This window comes from Vanellus vanellus (assembly GCF_965231255.1).
Source record: "Vanellus vanellus genome assembly, chromosome: 6".
Taxonomy (NCBI): Eukaryota; Metazoa; Chordata; class Aves; order Charadriiformes; family Charadriidae; genus Vanellus; species Vanellus vanellus.
Window position 1 is genome coordinate 5,483,697 of NC_138911.1, and position 22,060 is coordinate 5,505,756.

General features: G+C 40.8%; 1 protein-coding gene across 1 annotated transcript in view; it reads left to right on the forward strand.

The window, feature by feature from the left end:
- Positions 1-627: 627 nt before the first annotated feature.
- SLC17A6 (solute carrier family 17 member 6) overlaps positions 628-22,060 on the forward strand; it is a gene marked incomplete at both ends in the record, with an annotated part of 32,485 nt that continues 11,052 nt past the window's right edge. Inside the window, 4 exons of the mRNA XM_082484957.1 lie at positions 628-713; positions 3,636-3,888; positions 5,069-5,187; positions 21,861-21,975. Of these exons, the coding sequence (XP_082341083.1) occupies positions 628-713; positions 3,636-3,888; positions 5,069-5,187; positions 21,861-21,975 (573 nt within the window). The remainder of the gene's footprint in view (positions 714-3,635; positions 3,889-5,068; positions 5,188-21,860; positions 21,976-22,060) is intronic.

Below are 22,060 nucleotides of genomic sequence, written 5' to 3' on the forward strand. Positions count from 1 at the left end.
CGGCCGCGGTGGGAGCGGCGCTGCGCGGGTGGGCGGGCGGGCGGGGGCAGCGCGGACACGCCAGGGCTCCTCGCCGTCCGAGGGATCTAGCCAGCCGCTCCGGGGCGCGGGGTGCTTCTCAGCCGTCTGCCTACGGCGGCGAATCGCACCCCTCCCCCTCCAGCTCTACAGCCGGGGACACCGCCAGCGCCAACCCGAGATTGCTTTGAAACGCTCCCGCTAAGGGATCTCCGTCCCCTCCCAGCCGGGCATGGCACTGCCTCCACCCGCCACCACCGAACCCTGCCAGGCCGAGAAGACTTTCTGAACGTGCCTGGCATCTCCGCGCTGCCGGGAAACCCGGGGGCTGCCTGCAGCGCTCTCAGACTCCCCGCTCGCTGCCGCACACAGGCGCGCTCCCTCGCCCTCGCCCTCTCCCCCCCCGGCTCTGCACGCCGGCGCTCCCTCTCTCTCTCACACACACACACACGCACGCACGCTTTCTCTCACTCTCCCTTTACCCGAAGGTGCACGGATAGCCATTTAATGAGGGGGGAAAGTTAAGAGATTAAACCAATATGAACCATCGTTGCTCGTAGCGGTGCCCTGTCCAGAGCAGAGCAGAATCCAGCGAGCATCCCTGCAGGAATGGAGTCGGTAAAACAAAGGATTTTGACCCCTGGCAAGGAGGGATTGAAGAATTTTGCTGGAAAATCGCTTGGTCAACTCTACAGGTAAGACATATCTCTTATAGGACTCTGCTTCCTAGAAATATTCGGAAGCTTTTCTTAACCGCCAGCTGCTGAAAGAGGTCGACTGCTTATGGGAGGGTGGCGGTGGAGGGGCTGGGAGCTGCTGAGATACTGCCGATATAATCTGGATCCTGGAAACTAGTGCTGAAGCTTCTCAATATGGCACCCTCGTAACTTCTCTATCTGATTCGTAGATGGTGTCAGTAAATATGTAGCGAAAGATTACCCCATCTTTCTCCCACAAACACAGGCTCCCATCTTGAAAACATAATCAGGAGAGAGCAGCTCCCTGTATTTTTGTTCTGTGTTAATTTTGCAATGTAGTCACAGGATCTTCCCCCCTGCCCTTACCAATCATTAAAAAATAATAATAATAATCTTTCCTGGTTTCGATTAGTCTTGTCCCTTGTGTAATTCGTCGTCAGAGGAAGATAAACATGGAAATGTATAAATAATTGATATCCGAACGATTTTTTTTTCTCCTGAAGCTGAAACATATAGAGGGATGTGTTTAATTATTTATCAGTCTGCTTTGAGAAGCATCTACTTGTCTTATAAGTAATACACAATTGCAATTGCTAAACTCAAAAGCATCACTCAACAGTATGTTTCTGTGTGTACAGAACATTTCTACCGTCTTCGAGCCCTGTACACACAGATAAACAAGCCTAAATTCTCGCATACCTAAAAAGTGTAGGCACTAAAGTTGACACATCGTGCTCCATCCAACCTGGCGACTTTAGTGACCTGCAGGACATCTGAGAATAGTGTGCGAAATTCCAATGTATTTTCGATTGTCCCCTCTGCTAGCAATTACCGCGAAGTGATTTTTTTTTTTTTTTTTTTCGAATTACGGATTAAAGGTAACTGCGGATTTATCTGCCCAGGGTAGGTCACGTAAAAGTCTTTTTTTTTTTTTTTCCATACCTATGCGGCAGTGTTGGGCACAGGCACAAGGCTGTTCCACAGCATGAGTCACAACTTCTGCTGCCATTTTCAGGAAAGGGGACATAGCAGTGAAGTGATAAAGACAAAATTAAGATTTCTATTTTAGTAGGAAGGGTACAATTTTGAAAAGCCAAAAGCAAAAAAAAAACCGAAGCCATCAAAAACGCAGTGAATATCCTACAGTTTTTGGTCATATTTAAGTCATTTTCAATGGTCAGAAAAAGAAAAAGAAATATTGATGATCCAGAATAACTGCTTAAAATATAATTAAGGAAATAAAGCTCTTTTTCTACCTAAAAGATTCTACAACATATAAATAAACCGATCATGTCTACAATATTCACACAGTGAATAATGGAGAAACGGTGTTTGTATTTTCCAGCAAAACTCCATTTGAACTCCCCCCTTGATTAACAAATGCGCGAACTACTAATCTTTTTCAACGCACGGGACTGAAGTATTTTGTTTCCGATTTTTAGAATTGAAATAGTTTTCCAGTCCCTTAGACGTTAATTTCTAGTGTCTGCTCGAACACAAGAAGCCCATTCAGGGAGAAAACACTTCTACATCGTCCTTTATTTGCACAAACGAATTTTGAACATAAACCTATGGTGTTTTATTTTATTCACAACCTTAGGGCGTTTCTTAATGCTGCGATCTTTAAGCATGGGAATAATTCTCCCAGCAAAGAAAAATCGGGAGAATTTCAACTGAGTAACTATTGGAGAAAATCCCTGTATTTTCTCCAAAACACAGAGAACCTTTTGATCTTGATTCTGCTAATTGTTACTGCCCCATTAGCCGGATGAGTTAACCTCAAAGAGATGCTCCGAGGGGAATTTCTGACTTGAGAAAACACTCCTAGAGCAGAGATGAGGGCAGCGGTAAGGAGAGTTCAGAGTGTCGGGAAATGGTCAGATATTCGCTCCTCCAGACGTTGGAGCTAGGAGGGAAGCGATTCGTTTTTCTGTCTTTTAAATATCTCAGTGATTGCAAAAGAAGACTAAGAGATTCAGCATGGGACACCTGTTCGATAAACCCGATCTTTCTTACTAAAACACGTCACTTTTAAAGCTTTGCCAACAAAGAAGAAATAAAACCAAATGTCACTTTTCGTGGATGGCAGGGTTGGTTGGGTTTTTTTTTCGGTATTTTCCTGTTGATTCGAAATAGCTGCAAACAACCATTCCCCTTCAGATTCCTGCTCACTGTTTTCTCGGAGATAGGATTCCCGTGTGAAAACAAGGGAGTGGGAGGCAACGGGATCGAGTTTAAAGCCGATCTGGGCAGGTTTAACCTGCTGAGCGATCGCACGGTCACACCGCGTTGGGTGGGCAGATGCGAGCTTTTGGACAGACTTCTCCGGAGCTGCCAGTTCTCTGAAGACGGTCGTGTTTTCTTTCACCGCATGTGACAGCCATTTTGCAAATCTAAAATAAGTAGCAATATCGCTCCCCGCCCCCTCCCTTTCTGTTAATATTTCTTTTGTTCCCAGACATGTAGCGAGATGCACACCAAGATCATCCCCCTCGGTGCGTCTAATTCAGCAAGGAGGGAATAAAACCTTCACCTAAAGACTGTTTCGGTTTCCATACTATGCTTCTTGGGCTACCCAACATGGCGCCTCTGCAGTGGTTACAGATGATGTCTTCTTAATGCGTCCTACATATTTAAGCAGAAGTCTTTAATGATAGATGAGCAATTCTCAGCTAGAGCTCCTCCCTGGGCTTCTGCGGCGGGGTGGCGGGGGGAGTTGGGGATGACTAATCGTGACTCCCACAGGTCATTGCTAAAGAACAGTTGAAGGTGAATGGAAAACAAGGAATAAATCCTCAAATCAATCCAAACCGAGCCAAAGGCGGGGTGGGGGGAGTGGTGAACTTAAGCCTTCAGCTACCCGAAGTGGCTGTGCCTTCCGGCGGCCAGGGCTTGACTTTCCCTTCTTGTGTCGGGCAGAGTCCTAGAGAAGAGGCAGAAGCCCGGGGACACCATCGAGCTGACGGAAGATGGAAAGCCCATGGAAATGCCCGAGAAGAAAGCCCCGCTGTGCGACTGTACCTGCTTCGGGCTGCCCCGGAGGTACATCATTGCCATCATGAGTGGACTGGGATTCTGCATTTCCTTCGGGATCCGATGTAACTTGGGAGTGGCCATCGTGGATATGGTCAATAACAGCACCATACACCGAGGAGGAAAAATTATTAAAGAGGTGGGAGCCCTTCCCTCGTAAATCCCATGTCCTCCCAGTACAACTCCCAGGCCGAGCACCTTTAGCACAGGCGAGACGGGCTCGGACGGTTTCGCAGCATTCCCCCCGCCCCCGGTTCAGCCCGCGATACTCCCCGGCCCGGGGCGGGCGTTCCCCCTCGCACTGCCCGGCACCGCCGCCGCCCTCGGCAGGACGGAAACCCCGTTCTTGAAGAAGAAACCGTTTCCACCAATTATTCCTATTTTTCTTTTCGGTTCCCAGCCCCCTTTTGCGGTATTAATTTGCGGGCAGATTTTTTTTTTTTTTTTTTCCTTTCGCACACAATCTCGAAAAACGCAGATATCTCCTAAAATCAGTGTAAGGGATGGGGGAAGGAGGACGTAGAATAAGCGAGTGCCAGCGGATGCGCCGCGCTGTAACCGAGACGGGGAGGCTGTGCAGGAATGTTTGAAAACACCAGAGTGAAAGAATTTGCGTCGATAAAAGGCGTTAAAATGATAAGACCCGTTTTAAAACGGATTATTGCCTAGCGAGAAAGAGGTGAACGCTAAATACGGATGAGCGTTAATTACCAAAGTCCGCAGACAAACCCCTATAGCTTATTCCTTGCACAGGGAAGAGGTAGGTGTTTACAGTCGCGGCCGTGCGGGCAGGGAGGGCAGGCGACCCCCCACCCCGACCGCGCAGGGCTGTATTTGCAAGCCCGGAGGGACGGCCCCGAGGCGGTGGAGCAGCAGTCGGGTGTCCCCGCGGCTCCCGGGGTCTGCGCTGCCCCGGGCCGGCCCCGCGGAGCCTTGTCCCGGCGGAGCGGCTGAAGGTAGACGGGGCTCTGGTCACTCGTGAGCCACCCTGCCCCTCTCGTGTCCCTGGGGGGCACGAACGGTGCTGGTTTTATTGCTATTATTGAATTTGTTTTGCTGCTTATTTTCCTGGCGGTCACCTGGAGTATTTGCAGTGGTGGGCTAAGGCACAGTGAGTAGCTTTGGGCGCCCGGCGCGCCGTGTCCTTGTCCCTGTGCCCCCGCCGCCAAGTGCCACCCCTGCGCTAGAAGCCAAACACGCCCCTCCTCCCCCCTTGCCTGCCCGGTATGAAGTTACTGAGGGTGAATGACTTAATCTAGCACGATTACAGCCTTCCTCTTCTCTTTCTCTCCCTCTCACCCGGTCCCTTGCACTGGAAGAAAGCGAAGTTTAATTGGGATCCCGAAACAGTTGGCATGATCCACGGCTCTTTTTTCTGGGGGTACATAATCACCCAAATCCCCGGCGGGTATATCTCATCCCGGCTGGCAGCTAACAGGTAACGACGGCCTAAATAGCCCCAGGGTCCGAGCGGGAGGTGCCGGGGAGAGGGGGGGGAGGGGAGGCGGCGGGGGGAGCCACTGACACCCCCGCCCAGGGGCAGGGCAGGACGGGCGGGCCCGCCCCAGCTCCCCCGCACCCCGGCAGCGACACCCCCCAACCCCGCTTCAAAGGCAGCGGCGTTAAATAGGGAAAGAACACTTGCATGAATCTGGAAACGCAGATGCGGTGATGCGTTGACCACCTATTTTCAAACTACCTTCTGGTTTTGCGGGGGTGGTCTGCTGTTTGTTTCTTTTTCCTTTAATAAGATATTTAAGGGGGTTGTGGCAATGATAGTCACACAACCTGTACTCAGAGGCAAATGCAAAGATTCATTATTTCATCAAAGCTTAAGAGAATTTTTTTTTTTTTCCATGACTGAACGAAAGAATTTTATGATTTTTGTTTTAATGAAAAGGAAAACCATCAGCAGGAATTTTCCATTAACGCACAAATGAATTTAGAATGGTCGAAAACCATGTTTCAATGAGACTTCCACAATGAAAAGAAAGTGCAGATGGTGCGGGGACTTAAGGACTCGTTTCTATGGTGTCTGGCAGTTTTTCAAGCACCCAGGGTGCGATTCTACCTGTTAATTAGATCCACTGAGTATTCAAGACACATGAGGCTTTCACATCCATGCTTAATGCCATAGGCTCATCGTTTGCAGAAGCGGCGAAGGTCCTAGTGCCACTCTTCAAAACAATAACAAACTAAGTGCAAATGGATACTAAAATCAGCAATATATACCTTTAACTCCTCTCAGGAGTGTGCAACATCAAAGGTAGGCCTGGATAGGCAGAGGCACTTTGCCTGGTGAGCGAGCTTACTTGTGTTTGTTTGAGAAAGACGGAGAGGAGAGAGGGGAGCTACAGCAAAAATGCTCTCTCCAAGGTAAATACCTTTTAGACAGAGACCTACATTAAAAATAATTAGCATTTATTAATGGAGAAATGCTCTGTAACAGAGATAACCCTAATATCCCTCCTTCTAAAGCAAACAAAACAAAATACAAAATTTATTAAACTGGGGTATCCATTACCTGTCTGTTTACAAGTGCCATCTTTCTGATAATGGTTCAGAAATGTAAAAGGCTATTTCAAATAACCATTAGCAGCTAGTTAGAGTTCTTTTCCTTTTCTTTTCTTCCTCCTTCAAACATTTTTGCATCTTTACACAGCCTGTACCCCCTTAGGATTAATTGGGAGATTTGCTTGAATAAAGACTGCAGAATTTGACTCAAAGAATCAAAAATCTGTCTTCGTTATCCAGAGCAACATCAGTAAAGTAATTTGAATCAATCCAGATTTAAAGTGGTGAAACTACAAAGATTTGCAAGACGATTGCAGGGACATTCCCAGGAAAACTCAGTAGTAGAAGCACACAACCAGGCATACAAACATGTACATTTACAACAGTAAATGAAGACTAGTTCCAGTTATTAACCTGGGTGTATTTTAACTCAGCAATTATCACAGATTAGTGATTAGTTATTACTACTGTGGAATCCTCTGAGACAACTCCAGCACAAGGTAAATGACTATGTAAATCACAGATTTAATAAAGGAACTAGCTACAACATACATGCCAGTAATTGCAAATAGTAAAATATAGATAGTGGCTGTGATTTATATTTAGTTTGTAGGTAAAAATGGCAGAGAATAGAGTGCTGCGTGGTTAGATGTAGTGGTTGGGATAACAGAGTATAGAGGAGCTGAAAATACAAGTTAGTTCCTGGATGCTACAAAGAGATTTTGACATCTACACGTTCAACTTGAAATGAACAGGATAAATGTAGGATAAAGCAGCACCCAAAATAAGGTGCTAGCCTCGATGTCCATACCCTTTCCAAAAAACTGCATGGGAAAAAGTCAGTACACAGGCTCAGAGGCCAACAGCACCAATAGAAAATGAGCTACTATAAAAGTCTCTGCTGATTTACATGTCTCGTGCTACAGCCACAACTGGTCCCTTCACACTGTGGTGGATGACAGCCAAGTAACCTTTTTTTTTTTTTTTTTTTCCCAAATCTCACTGAATATCTTTGTGGCGTCAATGGTTTCCTTTGAATTCAGAGCAAGTTTGTATTTATACAGAAAAATGAAGTTAAGATGTGCTGTACATAAAAAAAATAGAATAGCGTCACCAGATTCAAGATGATCTGTGAGAAACTCAGTCTTGAGCTTAAGAAAAAGGGAAATTTTCAAGACATTAATTCCTTGGAAGGGAAGCAGATAATGATTGCATGGAAAAGATAGCATGAATGAAAAACTGACTCCCAACTGCTAAGAATGTTAAGGAAGGAAATTGAGAGGAGGGTTAAGGTGTGCTTTTGCGAGCTTAATTTATTATTGACAGGGAGCTGCTGAGTGTACGGCACTGAGTTTGCTTGACATTAAGATTCAGCGTAACAACCAATTACAGAGATTGGGTTGACATAATTCGAAAGTTTCTCTAAGGTGTAACACATAGAAGAAATGACCCTCCTGTGGCATCAAGAAAATCTTTCTACACACAATGCATTAATTTCAAGCTGGGCTGAAACCCTTTATTTTGATTCTGCCCCTGTTTTAATGCTTACTGACAATTAACGACTAGCAGCCCTGAGCTCTGAACTCCCTAACATATTTTCTTCAACTGAGTCTGTCAATGGGTAGCATTTTCCTGAGATCCTTTGCTAATTGTAGAGCTGAAGGCTGCTGCATAGTTATTCTGTTCTGCCTTGACCCACTGCTCTTACCATGCATAGCTCCCCGTTACTTCTGACAGATCGGATTTAGTGATTTGCAGATTTATAAGTAGCAAATGGAGTTTCTCAGGAATTTGCACTTGATAGCTTGGGTGTCAATTTATCTCATATTGCATCACTGAGAATTTTCTGTTATAGAGTATTTGCAGTCCAACAGTAGAAAAAATATTTTTGTTTTGTTTTGTTTTGTTTTGTTTTGTTTTTTTAAGAGGTGTATTTACACTGCTGTAGTACCAGCAAGGTCAAACAAAACTGTGTTTAAAAATTCCAGAGAACAGTCAGAAAAAACATATCTCCTGAGCACTTCCCTCTCAGGTGGTCAACAGAAGTTGGGCTAGTATGTTGCAAAGCTCAGCGCTCCTGAACACTTTCAACCTCTGTTGACTTCTGTAGGAGTAGGGAATCTTCTGTACATCACAAGACAACATAATGTTTCAAAAGACACGGACTGGGCCTCAGGTCCCCCCTCATTTGGATCAGTGAAGCTTTAAACTTGCATCCCTTGAGTAGTGTGAGAAAATAGAAGAGGATTCCTTTTGCCGCAAGAGGCTGGAGACCTCTTCTCCCAGAGGAGGATGTGCCTCTGGAAGATGCTGGTACGAAAGCACTATGCAACCAACCACAGCAGATTAGGGGAACAAAGGAGTTCCACGGGTAGGGTTTGTTACAGCTCTACCTTTTCTCAGGGTTAAGTTCTCAATGAACAATGAACAATTAACCTTGCCATTGATTAAGCATGACACGATGATAGCAGAGAATATTGAGCAGGTTCTAGTAGTTTAGAGAGGGCATCTTGTCATGTGGGTCTCCGGGTTTGAGCCTAATCTAGGTTACTTCTCCTATTTGAACATATGTATGGCCTTACACTAAAAAAAGTGCCCTTCTCCCCAGGTTGCAGTACACTGGGAGTAGAATTCATGGTCCCCACAGAGATGTTTACATAACTATCTTTATCGAGAGAAAATCAGCTACGATTCAGAGCTTTTGAGACTGTAGGGACCAGAACAGACAAGCAGATTCCAGAGACAAATCCAAAATAACATAAATGCTTATTGGTTACAACCCTTTCTGATTAGTAATAGCAAAGCTTTCTCCCCCAAAAGTGAATAAAGAGGGAGACTTTTTTTTTTTTTTTGAGATTGTTGGGGATTCAGTGCTATGTTTTTCACTAAATCACAGTGGATTTTGACTAGTGTGAGCAGGGATTTCAGGAGAAAGGAACTGAGTTGCTTTTGCATTGGTTAAAAGTATTTTTCCTTGAAAAATACAACATGAAAATTCAAGTGTCATACCCTAATACCATGTATCCACACTATTTAATCAGCTGAGCTATTACTCATAATGGCAGTTAATGCCATTTAAAAGCACATAAATCTCATTTGAATGCTTTTAAACTACAGGTTTTAATGTCAACATTACAGAGGCTCCCACCAGAGGGGTTGTCATTATGTGATTATGATGTGATATGAACAGAAAGGGTATGAAATGCTGACAGTCCTCCAACCCCACCTATTCTTAATTTCTCCTTAGTCCATGAAAAGAGCTTTGGCTAGTGCTAATCAGAATTCACTGCATTTTGACAAATTTAAAAAAACAACCATCATTCTCAGGAAGTGAAACCTTATTAAAAGAAAGAAAAAGAATTTTGTGGCTTGGTGGTTCTCCAACTCTATCATTCAAAATTTGATTTAATGCAATATTCTGATATGAAATTCAGAAGTGTAATTTCATAATTACATTCTTTTGTAGTATCTTAACAACTATATTATAAACAGATTTTGCTGTTCTGATGCTGGAAAACAGCAAACTGGAAACTGGTGCAGTTTTTCTTGGCTCGAGCTCCTCCCAGAAGATTTATACTGCTTAAGTGAGTGAGTTAAGAAGCACTTTAAACCTCAGGTGTATTGTGTCATTCCCAGAATATGTGTATCTCTGCCTGTCTACTGCCTAAAGACCCCAGGTTACTTGGGATATTTGCAGGGGTCATCATGTGCTGTGATGAAACCCCTTCTTTTTGTGTTTCGCACAACCAAGTGAGTGCCTGTAATTGGACTAGTGATATTTATCATGCTGGGAGACTGATGATTAACTGGCTCGTGTTTATGAACCTTTCAAAGATATGATACTGCTGAATAGTCCTTAAACAAGATCTACTGCGATCTTCACATTTCATCAGCCATTTAGGGAATATGTATAAACGCTGATAAACTTGTGGGTACAAAAAGGACCAGACAATCAGATGACATATTAAATACCATTTGGTAAACTGGCTTCTGTTCAATATATAGGGCACTCAAGTGCAAAGTAACATCAGGGAGTGGGGACCCACCCTGGAAAGCAGTCACGCTGAGTGGGATCTTAAACCACGCTGAACTAGAAACCCATCATGAACTGCCAACATGATGCTCTAATAAGGAAGCTGATGTAATCCTGGGATATTTATTTTTCTGGGTTTAGTGCAGTGGGTGTTTTTAGGTCAATGACACTGACCTTGTTGCAGGTAATTTGGGTACCTGCATATTAACACGTGTGTCAAAAACTTAGAGATTGATTTAGAGGTCTTTAATTACTTAAAAGATGATTGTATATAATGTCACATAGTGAAAGAAATAGCAAGAACTATGTATTCAGGATATCAGTATATAGAAAAGAATACTAGGAGACAATCTGACTACAAAATGTGCATATAATTCCACTCAAAAAAATTGCTGGGTGTAAATGTGTGCTTTAGTCCCATGGAAAGATATAACAAGAATCAGTAAATGACAGCCATATAAATGAAAAAAAGCATAAGTATTAACAATAATGACAAGCCACCACTGGCCCAACCAGAGAGATTATATGCTAGATTCTTCTTCTTTGGGTATTAAATTCCTATATTGAAAGTTATATTTTAGCTACAATAAAACGTTTTCAGTACAGGGATAATTAAGCAAAATATAAGGGATAATCAGGTGACACATAAGGGTTAATGCCATAGTGAATGTCAGACTAGACGGTCTTAAAACTAAGCTCTTGTTTTGTTCTTAATCTAGAAAGATAATAATTTTATTTAAAATAATATTTTTGATTCCACATTCATGCTACTGCAAAGCTGCAGCTGTCTGTGAATAAACTATCTGCTGTGCTGTCACACGTCTATGGAAAGGTGTGAAACCACACTGATTTCTACCACCTCATCTCAGGATATTTTAAAGATCCTTATATTTTAACTTCTGATACACTCTTTAAAAATTCTTTAACAACCATGCTGGAAATCTATAATAAACTTACTGCACTATCAAAAGCATTACCAAAATGCTGTGGCAGTATTTCCTCATGGACTTCCTCAGTGAACAGTTTAAATACTTACTGTGAATCAGGAAAGTTTAAATACTTACTGTGAATCTCTGAAATTAATGGGTCATTGTTAGATTACAGAGGATAGGGAATTAATTCCCAAGTTTGCAGTTATATATTTAAAATTGAAATGCAGGTTTTGACTGTTTGTGCCAAGTACTGTTTCAAAAATAGGTCTGCAATCATCACAGACTTTTTTTGGTAAAACAAAGCTGAGTGACCATGTTAGCTCATTTGTGTATGCTGAAAGATTAGAACTTCCTTACACAAAGAAATACAAAGGGCAGAATGGAATGACAATTTTAAAGAAATTAAAGCCCCCTTATAATTCTATGATAATGACATATATTTCTTATTATCTGTTTAACTGCAAATCCCAGCACTATTCACATTAAGAATCATCACTACATAACTATACTAAATTTCTCTACAATGCAATTATCTCTCATCTATGTTGAACTCTTCATCGTTGCCACATTCTAACGTGAATGAAAACATATAAATCAACCTTTCACTTCAAATTCATCTTTGTTTTTAAAGTGCCATTCATCTTGTTATTAAGGGCTAAATCCTTCTTCCCGGCAAGTAATCTGATAGGATTATTTGCATGAATAAACGGAATGATATTTCAGACAACTGTATGTCAGTGCATCTCATCTCAGAGTCCCAAGGATTTTCACTGAAACTGTGTCATTGGTGTGTCAGTGAAATCAGGATATTTCTCCCTAACTCAGCCTTAATGACAACAAGCATAAAAAATGTAAGGTAAAGTATTGGTTTAGAAATACAAGTACAAAGATTTCCTAGAACTTTACATCTTTATATTTTTCTGTTATAAAAAGAGAAATTATTCACTCTTCTTTAGTGGGTAGACATATTGTGTGCTTTTTTCTGATTTGCAAGCAATGTGTAATTCACAGCATGTCCAGGGGATCTGTGGATGGTTAGACAAGAGTCAACTTCTGAACTTCTGAAGACATAAGCTGACCTTGCACTGTAAGAGAGAACCCCCCAAGCTGTACTTGCCAACCCCACCTTTCACGTTCAGTTCAAAATCCTGTTGATTAAACTGGGCTCTGATCCCAGGCACTGGTGTAGGGTTTGTCTGTTTCCAGACAAAGAAGCCAGTATTGCACCAAAAAAACAAGACGATTTTGTCACCCTACACTATTGCAGGGTCTCTTGAGCACCAGTCACTGCAGGAAGGGAACTGGGGAAACATCTACGGGTGGCTGATACTGCTGCTGCCTCTGCCATATGGCTCAGGGTCCTTCCATTTTTCTGTCACGAATGATGAAGCTGTTTTCACAATTTAATGATGCAACAAGGGATTTGGATGGGGGTTTTGGTTGGTAAAAGGGGGCCTCAGATGTGTGACAAAAATTAATAATGTATCCAAGCCCTTATTATACTAGATTAGATGGCGGGAGGTCGGCTTTTACATATTAATGCTTCATGAAGGGCTTATAATAGGATTTGGTATGAAGGGCACACAGACACATCCCCCTCCTCCCTTGTACACATATGAATGGAAAGAACCTGTTTTATCACATTTTAAAAAAGCCAAATAAAGCTGCTATACTACAGCTTCTGGACACAGACTATTATTAAAAAGGATCGGTTTTAAGCAATTCTCTCACGAAGCATGGTCAACCTAAGACTAGCACTTGGGAATAAGTGTTCCTTTCTAATGTCAGAGGTAGCTTATTCTGTCTGTTTTGCCGGGCAGCTGAGTTCATCAAACATTCTAATATTCATGGCATAATCCCAGATTTGTTAGCCCTATGCCATTTTATGCAAATGAAAGGCCCGATTCAGAAAAAACACACTACATTCTGTCTATCATTTATGAAGCCATAAACTGTCAGGGTGGGAATTTCACAGGAATATGTCTACAGCAGAGGGGTCAACAGAGTCATCAGGAAATTAGCCTGCACTAGAAAAAAGTCAGAATGATGATACATGTCCCAGAATAGCTAAACGGTGTCTCCCCACACTGAATTGATTTTTACTTAATCCATTTCAAACACATAAACAGAAATAGAAATTGTCCCAAGAAGGGTAATCAGCACGATTTCAAACTGAAAAGCTTACTAGATTAAGATAAATATTATCAGGATTATTTAGGTTACAAATGTAACGAACGGGTGACATAATAGGTACATACGCAATAAACATCAGTATAGTAATGTAAAAATTCCAGATGAATGGCTACTCACAGTTCAGAGTCACCGAGGTAACCATTGGTGCACAGGGCAACAGCTGAAAAAAATGCAAACAATTGTCAGAATATATTACTGAGGAAAACCAGTCTTTTCAGAAGTCAGTAAGAGCACTGTTTACATTTACGCAAATTGAAAGCAAATAAATCATTATTAAAGGTGTTAAATTTATAGCTTCCAAGCAAACCTCAAGCAGCTACATGTTAGGCTAAAATATTATTTTCTGTTTTACCACAAAGCACCTGTGTTACTCTCAGTTGACTAGTACGAGTCCACAAGTGTGGACTTTTGGAACTTCTTGGATATAGAATGGCAGTGATCCTCAAGATACTAAATGCAGAGAACTACATTTACTCTTCATGAGTTTTTTCAGGACTAAATATAAAAATTTCAGAATTTGACCCTGCTTGTTCAGCTATAACTAACAAGAGTAGGATTGTGTTTGAAATTTGGACTTATTTTTGCTTTTCATCCTCCATTGATCCAAATCCTTTGACATCAGTACCTGTAGAAAAATTGCCACACAGTTTACATAAAATTACACAGCACACTTTCAGACCAAGCTTATAAAGAAACATATTATTTATTTGAATTATATCAACTAGATATGTCAAAACTGTTGAATAACTTTGCTCCCAGTTCTCTGCCAGGTCCCGAGCCTCCATGAATCCCTACTGCATGTATGATGCCTCATAACTAGAGTCCCTTTCAAAGGCGAAAAGACTAACCCTCTCTGAAACAAAACCCAGGTATGCTTTTGACATAGTTTCTTCCAGGCACTCTATCCAACAGGTATCCTTAATCACCTCTACCTGCTTTGGTACTTCACCCCAATACAATACGTACACTGGGTTTCATGCAACAAAATGCTGTTCAGGTTGGTTGCATAAAAACACCAATGTCACAGGCACTTTGCTCTGAAGGAATCTGCATTTGGTCTGAGCAGTCCAGATACAATCAGCTGTGACACGTGGCCCATATGTCAGAAAACACTTCGCAGAGCAGTACGGATGTAGCTTTTGAGTCCAACACATAGCAGTTATCCTCCCAACCAGCTCCACGAAACATTTTAAAGTTAAAACCACAGATGATTTCAATGAGAAGTGTATTATATATCTCTAAATCAACAGAGGCAGTTGAATCACAGCCTAAGCCCTGGAACTTGGTAAGGCAATTTGAATGAGACAGTCTTGGTTTGAAACATGATCTTGCAGATTACATATTTAAGGAGCAAGCCATCTCAAAGCTAATGAGCTAGAAGGAATGAGTCAGAGCTTTATCTGCACGTATATGGATATAATGAGTTGTAAAACGAAACTGCAGGTTTGAGAGATTCCCTGGCTGAATTCAAACAGGAGAGGGAGAGGGTTGGTAGGGTGATCAAATGAATGAAGAATGAAGAAGATGAGGTGAAGAGGGCCTGGCTTGCTTAGCGGTGCAAAAGAAAGAAAACAGAATTGCTATTGGGGTGAACCGCAGAGATTAAACCCACTAAAATAAACCAGCATGGATACAAGATATCTACTGGATGTAAGAAATAACAAGCTGTAAAGGACTTCAAAATAAGTAGGGCAAATGCTAATTACCTCTGAGATGGAACCTGATCTGCTTATGAAAGGATGATGTAATGCACTTGCTGGTAAGAGCAATCATCAGAATTTAACGACCTAGGAGATTTTTACATTCAGCATCACTGCAATGATGCTGTCATCCAATAGTGCCCAAGTTTTTTGTAAAGAACACACTGACATATCAAAAATAGGTCTGTGAACAGGCAATGAAAGGTGAACTCTGAAAACTGTTTAGGGTCTTGGTTTGACCTGTATGAGTCAGTGGCATTAGCGGGGTTTGGAGAAGGCAAAAGACTAAAGGGACTTTGTGTTACTAATACACATTGACGTAGTCTCTGCATGGCATGTCACTCTGGTGCTTCATCCAGTCCTTGCATGGTCCGTTTTGCTAAAAGACTTGTGAACATTTGGTGATTTATTGATCTTCAAAGATGGCAGATCAAACCGCAGCAAATTCAGGTCCCCCAAATGGTCATGTTCTATATCAAAGTCTTAGAAGACCTGATACGGGTAGAGACACGCTTTGTAAGAAGGGGAGTGTTCACTGGCAGCTAAACACCTGAAATTTCTATATATTCAGTCACCGCATAACTCAGTGAAAAAAATCGGTTACAAAGGATGATCACAAATTGTCACAAATTGTCATTGTTAGCAACATTTGCAGGAGGAGGAATTCTGAATAACTGGTGCATGCCTACAGGCATTCCAGCAAGATCCTGTCCTGTTTCTCCCTAGACATTATGTTTTACTGTAAAAATGAAGCATTTAATCCAGCATCCAGCCTTGCAGTTCCTCTCAGACAAGATATTCTATGGAAAAATAACATAATCAGGTCTATGTTGTGTTGTTGGCCTTTTGTAGGAGGAGGTGTGTCAAAGATGAATAACAGTAGGCAGAGTCAGAGTGAAAGATAATAAATTTTAGAAATCTTGAGTTGACAGAATAATCTAAAGGGTCACTTTGTGTGATATGTGTTCAGCTGCCCAGAGCTGCTCCTGTGCTGGGACTCTCCCAAACAAGCGCTGTTCAAGAAAGAACATCAAAGGATAGTCAAGAGCCAGTTTATTTTTATATATGTTTGACAAAACAAGTCCTTGTTCAACGTATTTTATGTGTTTTCCATAAGGAAAAGGAATGGCAATAACCAGCTCACCAACCTGAATCCGAATAAATTTCATTTTTTTTAATGACAGAATCTTTGCAAGGAAAACTCATGTTTTCACTCCTCATCAGTTTCCACCCTTACCTAAGACTAGGAAAAATGTTTTACCTTTGTTTACAAATAAAGTATTTGTTCGATACATATACTTTACCCAATGAAAATAATCTTCGATAATATGGTCAGTATTACAGTAAAATGGTCATGTGCAGAGGTTGTATATCCCAGAAAAGACAATGGGCTACGTTTTCCATAGGTTCCTGTTTACAGTCAGAATAAATCACCTTATAATATTTTGATTTATTGTAGCAGTGTGAAATGCTTTCACACAGCTCTCCTCCCCTCCACGATTCTCTACAAAACTAACAAAATTATCAGACTTTCCTATTCCATAGATAGGTCTTCTATGAAATGATGATCTTTGGAGGTGAAAACCGTTCAATTACAGTCCTGAAAGAATTTTCTATTAAAGCCATTGAAAACTTCTTCAGGTTATCATGAAGAGTGATGTGAAACCTTCTATGCCTTCATAGTTCCCAGTGTAAATCCATTAAAATATCTGCAATCTTGTTTTGTAGTTGTCAGTGACTAACACTTACTATTCTTTAATTATTTTGGATTTTATTGACATGGCATTCATAATTGATTAATATAAGATATATTTAGGCATCTTAAACCTACATTATTTTTTTTTTTAAATAAATATCAAAAAAACTATTTTCAACATATAGCGTTACTGTTTGATTTTTATTCTTTTTAAAGGATAAACGTTAGTTAAGGTGCTTCATATGCTTTAGAACAGACGTATTATCTGGTTTCCATAAGAGTTTCGTTTTCACAAAGTTGAACCACTTATCCAGAGAATAAAGAGACACAGATAATTGTGGAATTTGTCAATTATATTACAAAAATGACATAAATAGAAATACATGGGATTCAGACGGCTGAGGAATTGACTCCTCCCCGTACACATAGGAAAGGGGTTTAGCCTTACGGAGTCTTTGTAGCAATTTTTACTCCCAGTCACTGGGGTAAAAGGATGCTTCCAACCAGGACCCCTTACTTTCAGATATCCTATGTGTAACCCAGTACGTCACCCATCTGGCATTCAGCAGTTGGCTTTCATCTGTGCTCCCACTGTTCTCAGCTCACTTTTTGAGCTGGCACTTCTTCCAGAAGAGTAACAATATCTATAAAGCACTTCCATGCCGAATGCTCATGTAATATGAATTGCCTGGAAAAGGTAGATGAGAACAGTGGGGCTGCACAGATGCAGAGATTAGAAATCCAGAGATGAAAATAAATACATTTCTTTCGCTTTAGTTTGTCCCCAAAGAGAAAAATGAGCCAATTGGCTCAAAACCCAAAAAGATTAATTCCCCCTGCAACCTCATTCCATTCTAAGCATTTTTCCTGAATTGTCAGAGTCATTTCCTTCCTCTGCTCCCATCCCAAGCGTCTCTTAGTCAAATATGATTTTGCTATTATTACTACTTGTATTACAGGAGGACTAAGTCACAGCTCATGACCTTCAGATAATGCCAATGTCAGTAAAACACTGAGGATCAATGTTAGATTCTGTCTTTTGGGACTGAGTCTACCGAGTCTAGAAATAGAAATAGATAAGCAAAGCATAATTTTTTGTTTCAGGACTTCTTCTGGTCACTTCTGAGGGCCAGGCTTTACCTTTTTTTTTTTTCCCTCCTTGACGTACTACTAACCGTATTTATTAATTTGTCTTCTGCACATATTTATTTTCTTCTTTATATGGTTTTACCAGTTGCTGATTTGGGGTCAGAAAGGAATTTTCCCCCAAGTCTAGGGGCTGTTGAAGGTCTATCAGGGCATTTTAATTCCCTCCTAATGCCAGGGCTGAGAATGATGGCAATGTTATTGGCCTCTCCTGCTCTGTCTCTGTGGTGCACTGTAGTTTTCCCAGAATCTACCTTCAATCTGCTAAATCTCTTCGTTTGTGCCATGGCATTAAAATATGTTTTGTGGGTTTTGGAGTGTGTCCAGCATGAAAGGGATGTTCAGGGATACCTCTGAATGAAAATTCAACAGCACAACTACAAGGAATTCCTAGGCTGGGCTCAACCAAAGGGACACCATCAGCAAGACTTGGCTGACTCTGCGAGAGACGTGTTTGTCTCTAGCGGTGTTTGTGCTTGAGGTATAAAGCCTTCGCCACAAGCCCATGCCACTGTAGAAAGCATGACTGAAGAAACGCACAACAGGGCATGGCAGCTTTAAGACTGCGTATCGCATAAGGGCCATATCTGTCCGTTCAAGATGATAATTGGAATTTCAAGAGGACAAAAGGATACATGCATAAAAAAATGCAGTGGGATGTGGGATAGGAATGAACACTCCTAAACAGGGAACCTGTCAGTCTGAGAATGAACATAATCCATCTGTAATTGCAATAAATACAACTATGGAACCCCACATACTGTCAATTTGCCATGGAAACATAAGGATCTTAAAGAAAAATATGGTTTCTAACCCATGTTTGGTGTTGATGTCGCAGCAAAATTAAGCAAATGAGAATTGTTTGAGAAGCAGAAAGGAAGCTAAAGGGCATAACAGATCATAAAATCACTAGCTTAATAAAGATAACAAAAAGGTAAGCACAAAAAAAGAACAACATGATTTTGAGGTTTGATGTGGGGGTCAGTAAAATGCCTTAGAAATGCCTTAGGATCAATCAAAATGTTCTGTTTCCCAATTACATCTGTTAGAATGCGAGCAGCATTCAAATATATTTAGATTTATTGTAGCTGGAAATAATTCGTATTTGATCTAAATCACAATAGATGTAGTTAGATGAGATATTTAAAACAATAAACCAGTAGGTTTGTATAAAAAATGAAACTATATCACAATACTCTCTTAGGAAGAAGAATTTAGTATTTATGGAGGTGAAATAAATGTAACAAGACAAAAGAGCACAAAGGAGAAATGCTGATTATATTTATGGGTATGCACTGAGAGATGCGAAGCAAATGTAGGAAGATGTATTCGCTCTTGACTAAGAGTTATAGAGGAAACGGATGCACTAAAATAGGTGTGCCCTAAATTCATGGTGCCGCTTTTAATATGCAGTCAAGAAAAAGGATAAAAACCCCATTTCTGACAAGGATCATAATTTAACTCTAATTTATTCTACCCTTAAATCCATAGATTTTGGGGTGAAAAATTGAGCTGTATTTGAGAAGGCTGTTCTAATAAAGCATAGTTCTGAGAGAAAATTGACTTACAAGTGACATTGTGGAATTATTTCATTATCTGCTCCTCAGTGTAACTAAATATTCCCTGGTACTTGTGTGTCTAAATACAGGCAAGATTTTCATTTGGAAGACGCATGTCTCCGATCATTCCTTAAATTACATTTTCCTTTCTCTTCTAGAAGGAACAGATTCAAGGAAACAGCTTCTCTTTAGCGAACATGAGAACAAAGGCAATTCTGGGAAACACAGTTTTCAGCTGTGGCAAACAGACGCTGATTTCAGATACAGAATTGAAAAACTAAAGTCAACAAAACAGTTACACAGCATAACTAACTCCTCAATGAAACAGTTACACAGCATAACAATTTTGCAAATCCCATCCTTACAAAGAGATGGCATTTTCTAATATTCTATCTTAGCAGGATTTTAACAGGAATAGTGACTTAGAAAGAGTTGCACTGATTCACACTAGCTAAGAACCTGCTCCAGCAAGTCTATGTCCGATCACACATTTAAAACTGTATTGCTGCAGTAGGCAGTTAGCTAAATATCTGCTCAGAAAAGAAACAGGAAAGCAACAAACCTAACAGTCCTTTTTTCCTGCTTACAAGCAAATATGGATTTTCTCAACGAACCTTCAGAACAGTAACAGTCTGTTGCTCTTCAAAAATTGCTAACAGGAACACCTTTCTTTTTAAAAGAATTTGTAAAAATGACAAGCAAATCTCTCATGAGTCCCAAACTCTTCTCATTAACAAGTAAAGAAAAAGGCAAATGAAAACCAAGACACCATTGTGCTTTACGTGAACATATGGGGGGTATTAAAAAGTAAGGAAATGAACTGCACGTACTTTTGGAGTAGAAGCTTACACATAAAAAATTAAGAGTAAAGGCAGAATTCAGGCCAAAATAGTTCACACAGTGCAACACAAACACATGCACCAGTCAGTCCCGGTAAATGTATTGAACATGCTGCCAAACAAAGCCAGAAATGTGCTGCACAGCCAGCTAGATGCTGTTTAACACGAGATGAGGAGTTGTTAACACAATGAGGAGACCAGATTTAGAACTATTTAACAAAGCTTCCTTACCGTGCCAAGAAGCGTTTTTTTTCTGCTGCCCTTTAATATTTGTCAAATAGAAGTGGAGTATACTCAGTTTGCTATTTAAAGATTCACGTCAGGCTGTAATTCTAAATAGAGAATGTGAAACATAGATGTCTATGAGGAGAATTCTCATCTTTAAACTTATTGCTGCTTCCTGCTTCTTCAGCCCAAGGTCTGTTTCTCACTAACTTATGGCACTGTACCAATTTCTGAAGAACACATGCTAAGGTTAAAGGTTTCTGTCAAATCTGTTCCACATCAGATACCGTGATGTCATATGTTAAGACATCTCCAGGATTTATCTTAGCGTTACATAGCTTTGTATAAAGAAAGTGGCCAGTCATTGCTACTGGCTTCATCCCTTTGCATAGTTCCACTGAAAGGAAAATGGGGGGAAAAAAGGATTATTTCCACAATAATGGAATGAATGACCGTAAAAAAAAAAAAACAAACAATGCTGGAGAAAAGGTTTCCTTCTACAGGGGGTAGATATTAACTGAATCAAACTAAAATTCAGTCAAAGAAGTGGAATTTTGAAAATGAATCATCACTTCACAGTTATTTAGACCTTGCAATGCGCTTTATTTGAAGCAATTCCTAGGATGCTGTTGGAATCAAAATCAGCAACATTCAGTGAGTAGCCTTTGAAAAACCAGCAGAAAGAATGATCTGTTTTCTGTGCGTATGTGTTTCCAGATTGATTAACTCTTGTGTCTAACAAAATCCCAGCTCTGTCTGAAATTCTTCCTGCTGCTTTGGCATTTATAAAAGTGCATTCTCTTCTGCTTTATAAGCAGTGAATGCATGGTGCCACTTTCCTACAATTAAAGCACTAATGAGAATCTCTCTTTTACTTGGCCACTTGTTTTAGCAAACCATTTGGAGTCTTAATTTCTAATTTCTCCAGCGGGTGGTGAATTCAATCAGATTTGGTTGAAATAGATGTGAAAATTAACTAAAGGAAAGTGTGGGGATATATACGGAGAGTGAAAACTATACCTGTGACTGCATAAGAAGTATTGCCTTCGGAAATTATGCTAAATACATGTCTATGCCCATGTTCGGTCTGGGTCTTATCAGCCACATTATTACACAAGATGGAAGTAGATCCAGTCCAGCAGTTAGTATGTTTAAATACATAAAGAACATATGTTTAAATACATCTATATTGATATGTGAGCATATGTGGAATGAGTCAATTGGAACAACACTGAAGTTACTTCCTTTCCTTTTTTTTCCCCCCACCTTTGCAGAGTATTTGGTGCTGCTATACTGCTGACATCCTCCCTCAACATGTTAATACCGTCTGCAGCCAGGGTGCACTATGGGTGTGTCATCTTTGTCAGGATCTTGCAGGGCCTTGTAGAGGTATGGAAAAATTAGAAAATAACCGGTAAATGTGATAGATGCTTGTTAGCTTTTAATTAGCAATTGTATCATTTCAGGGGAAAAT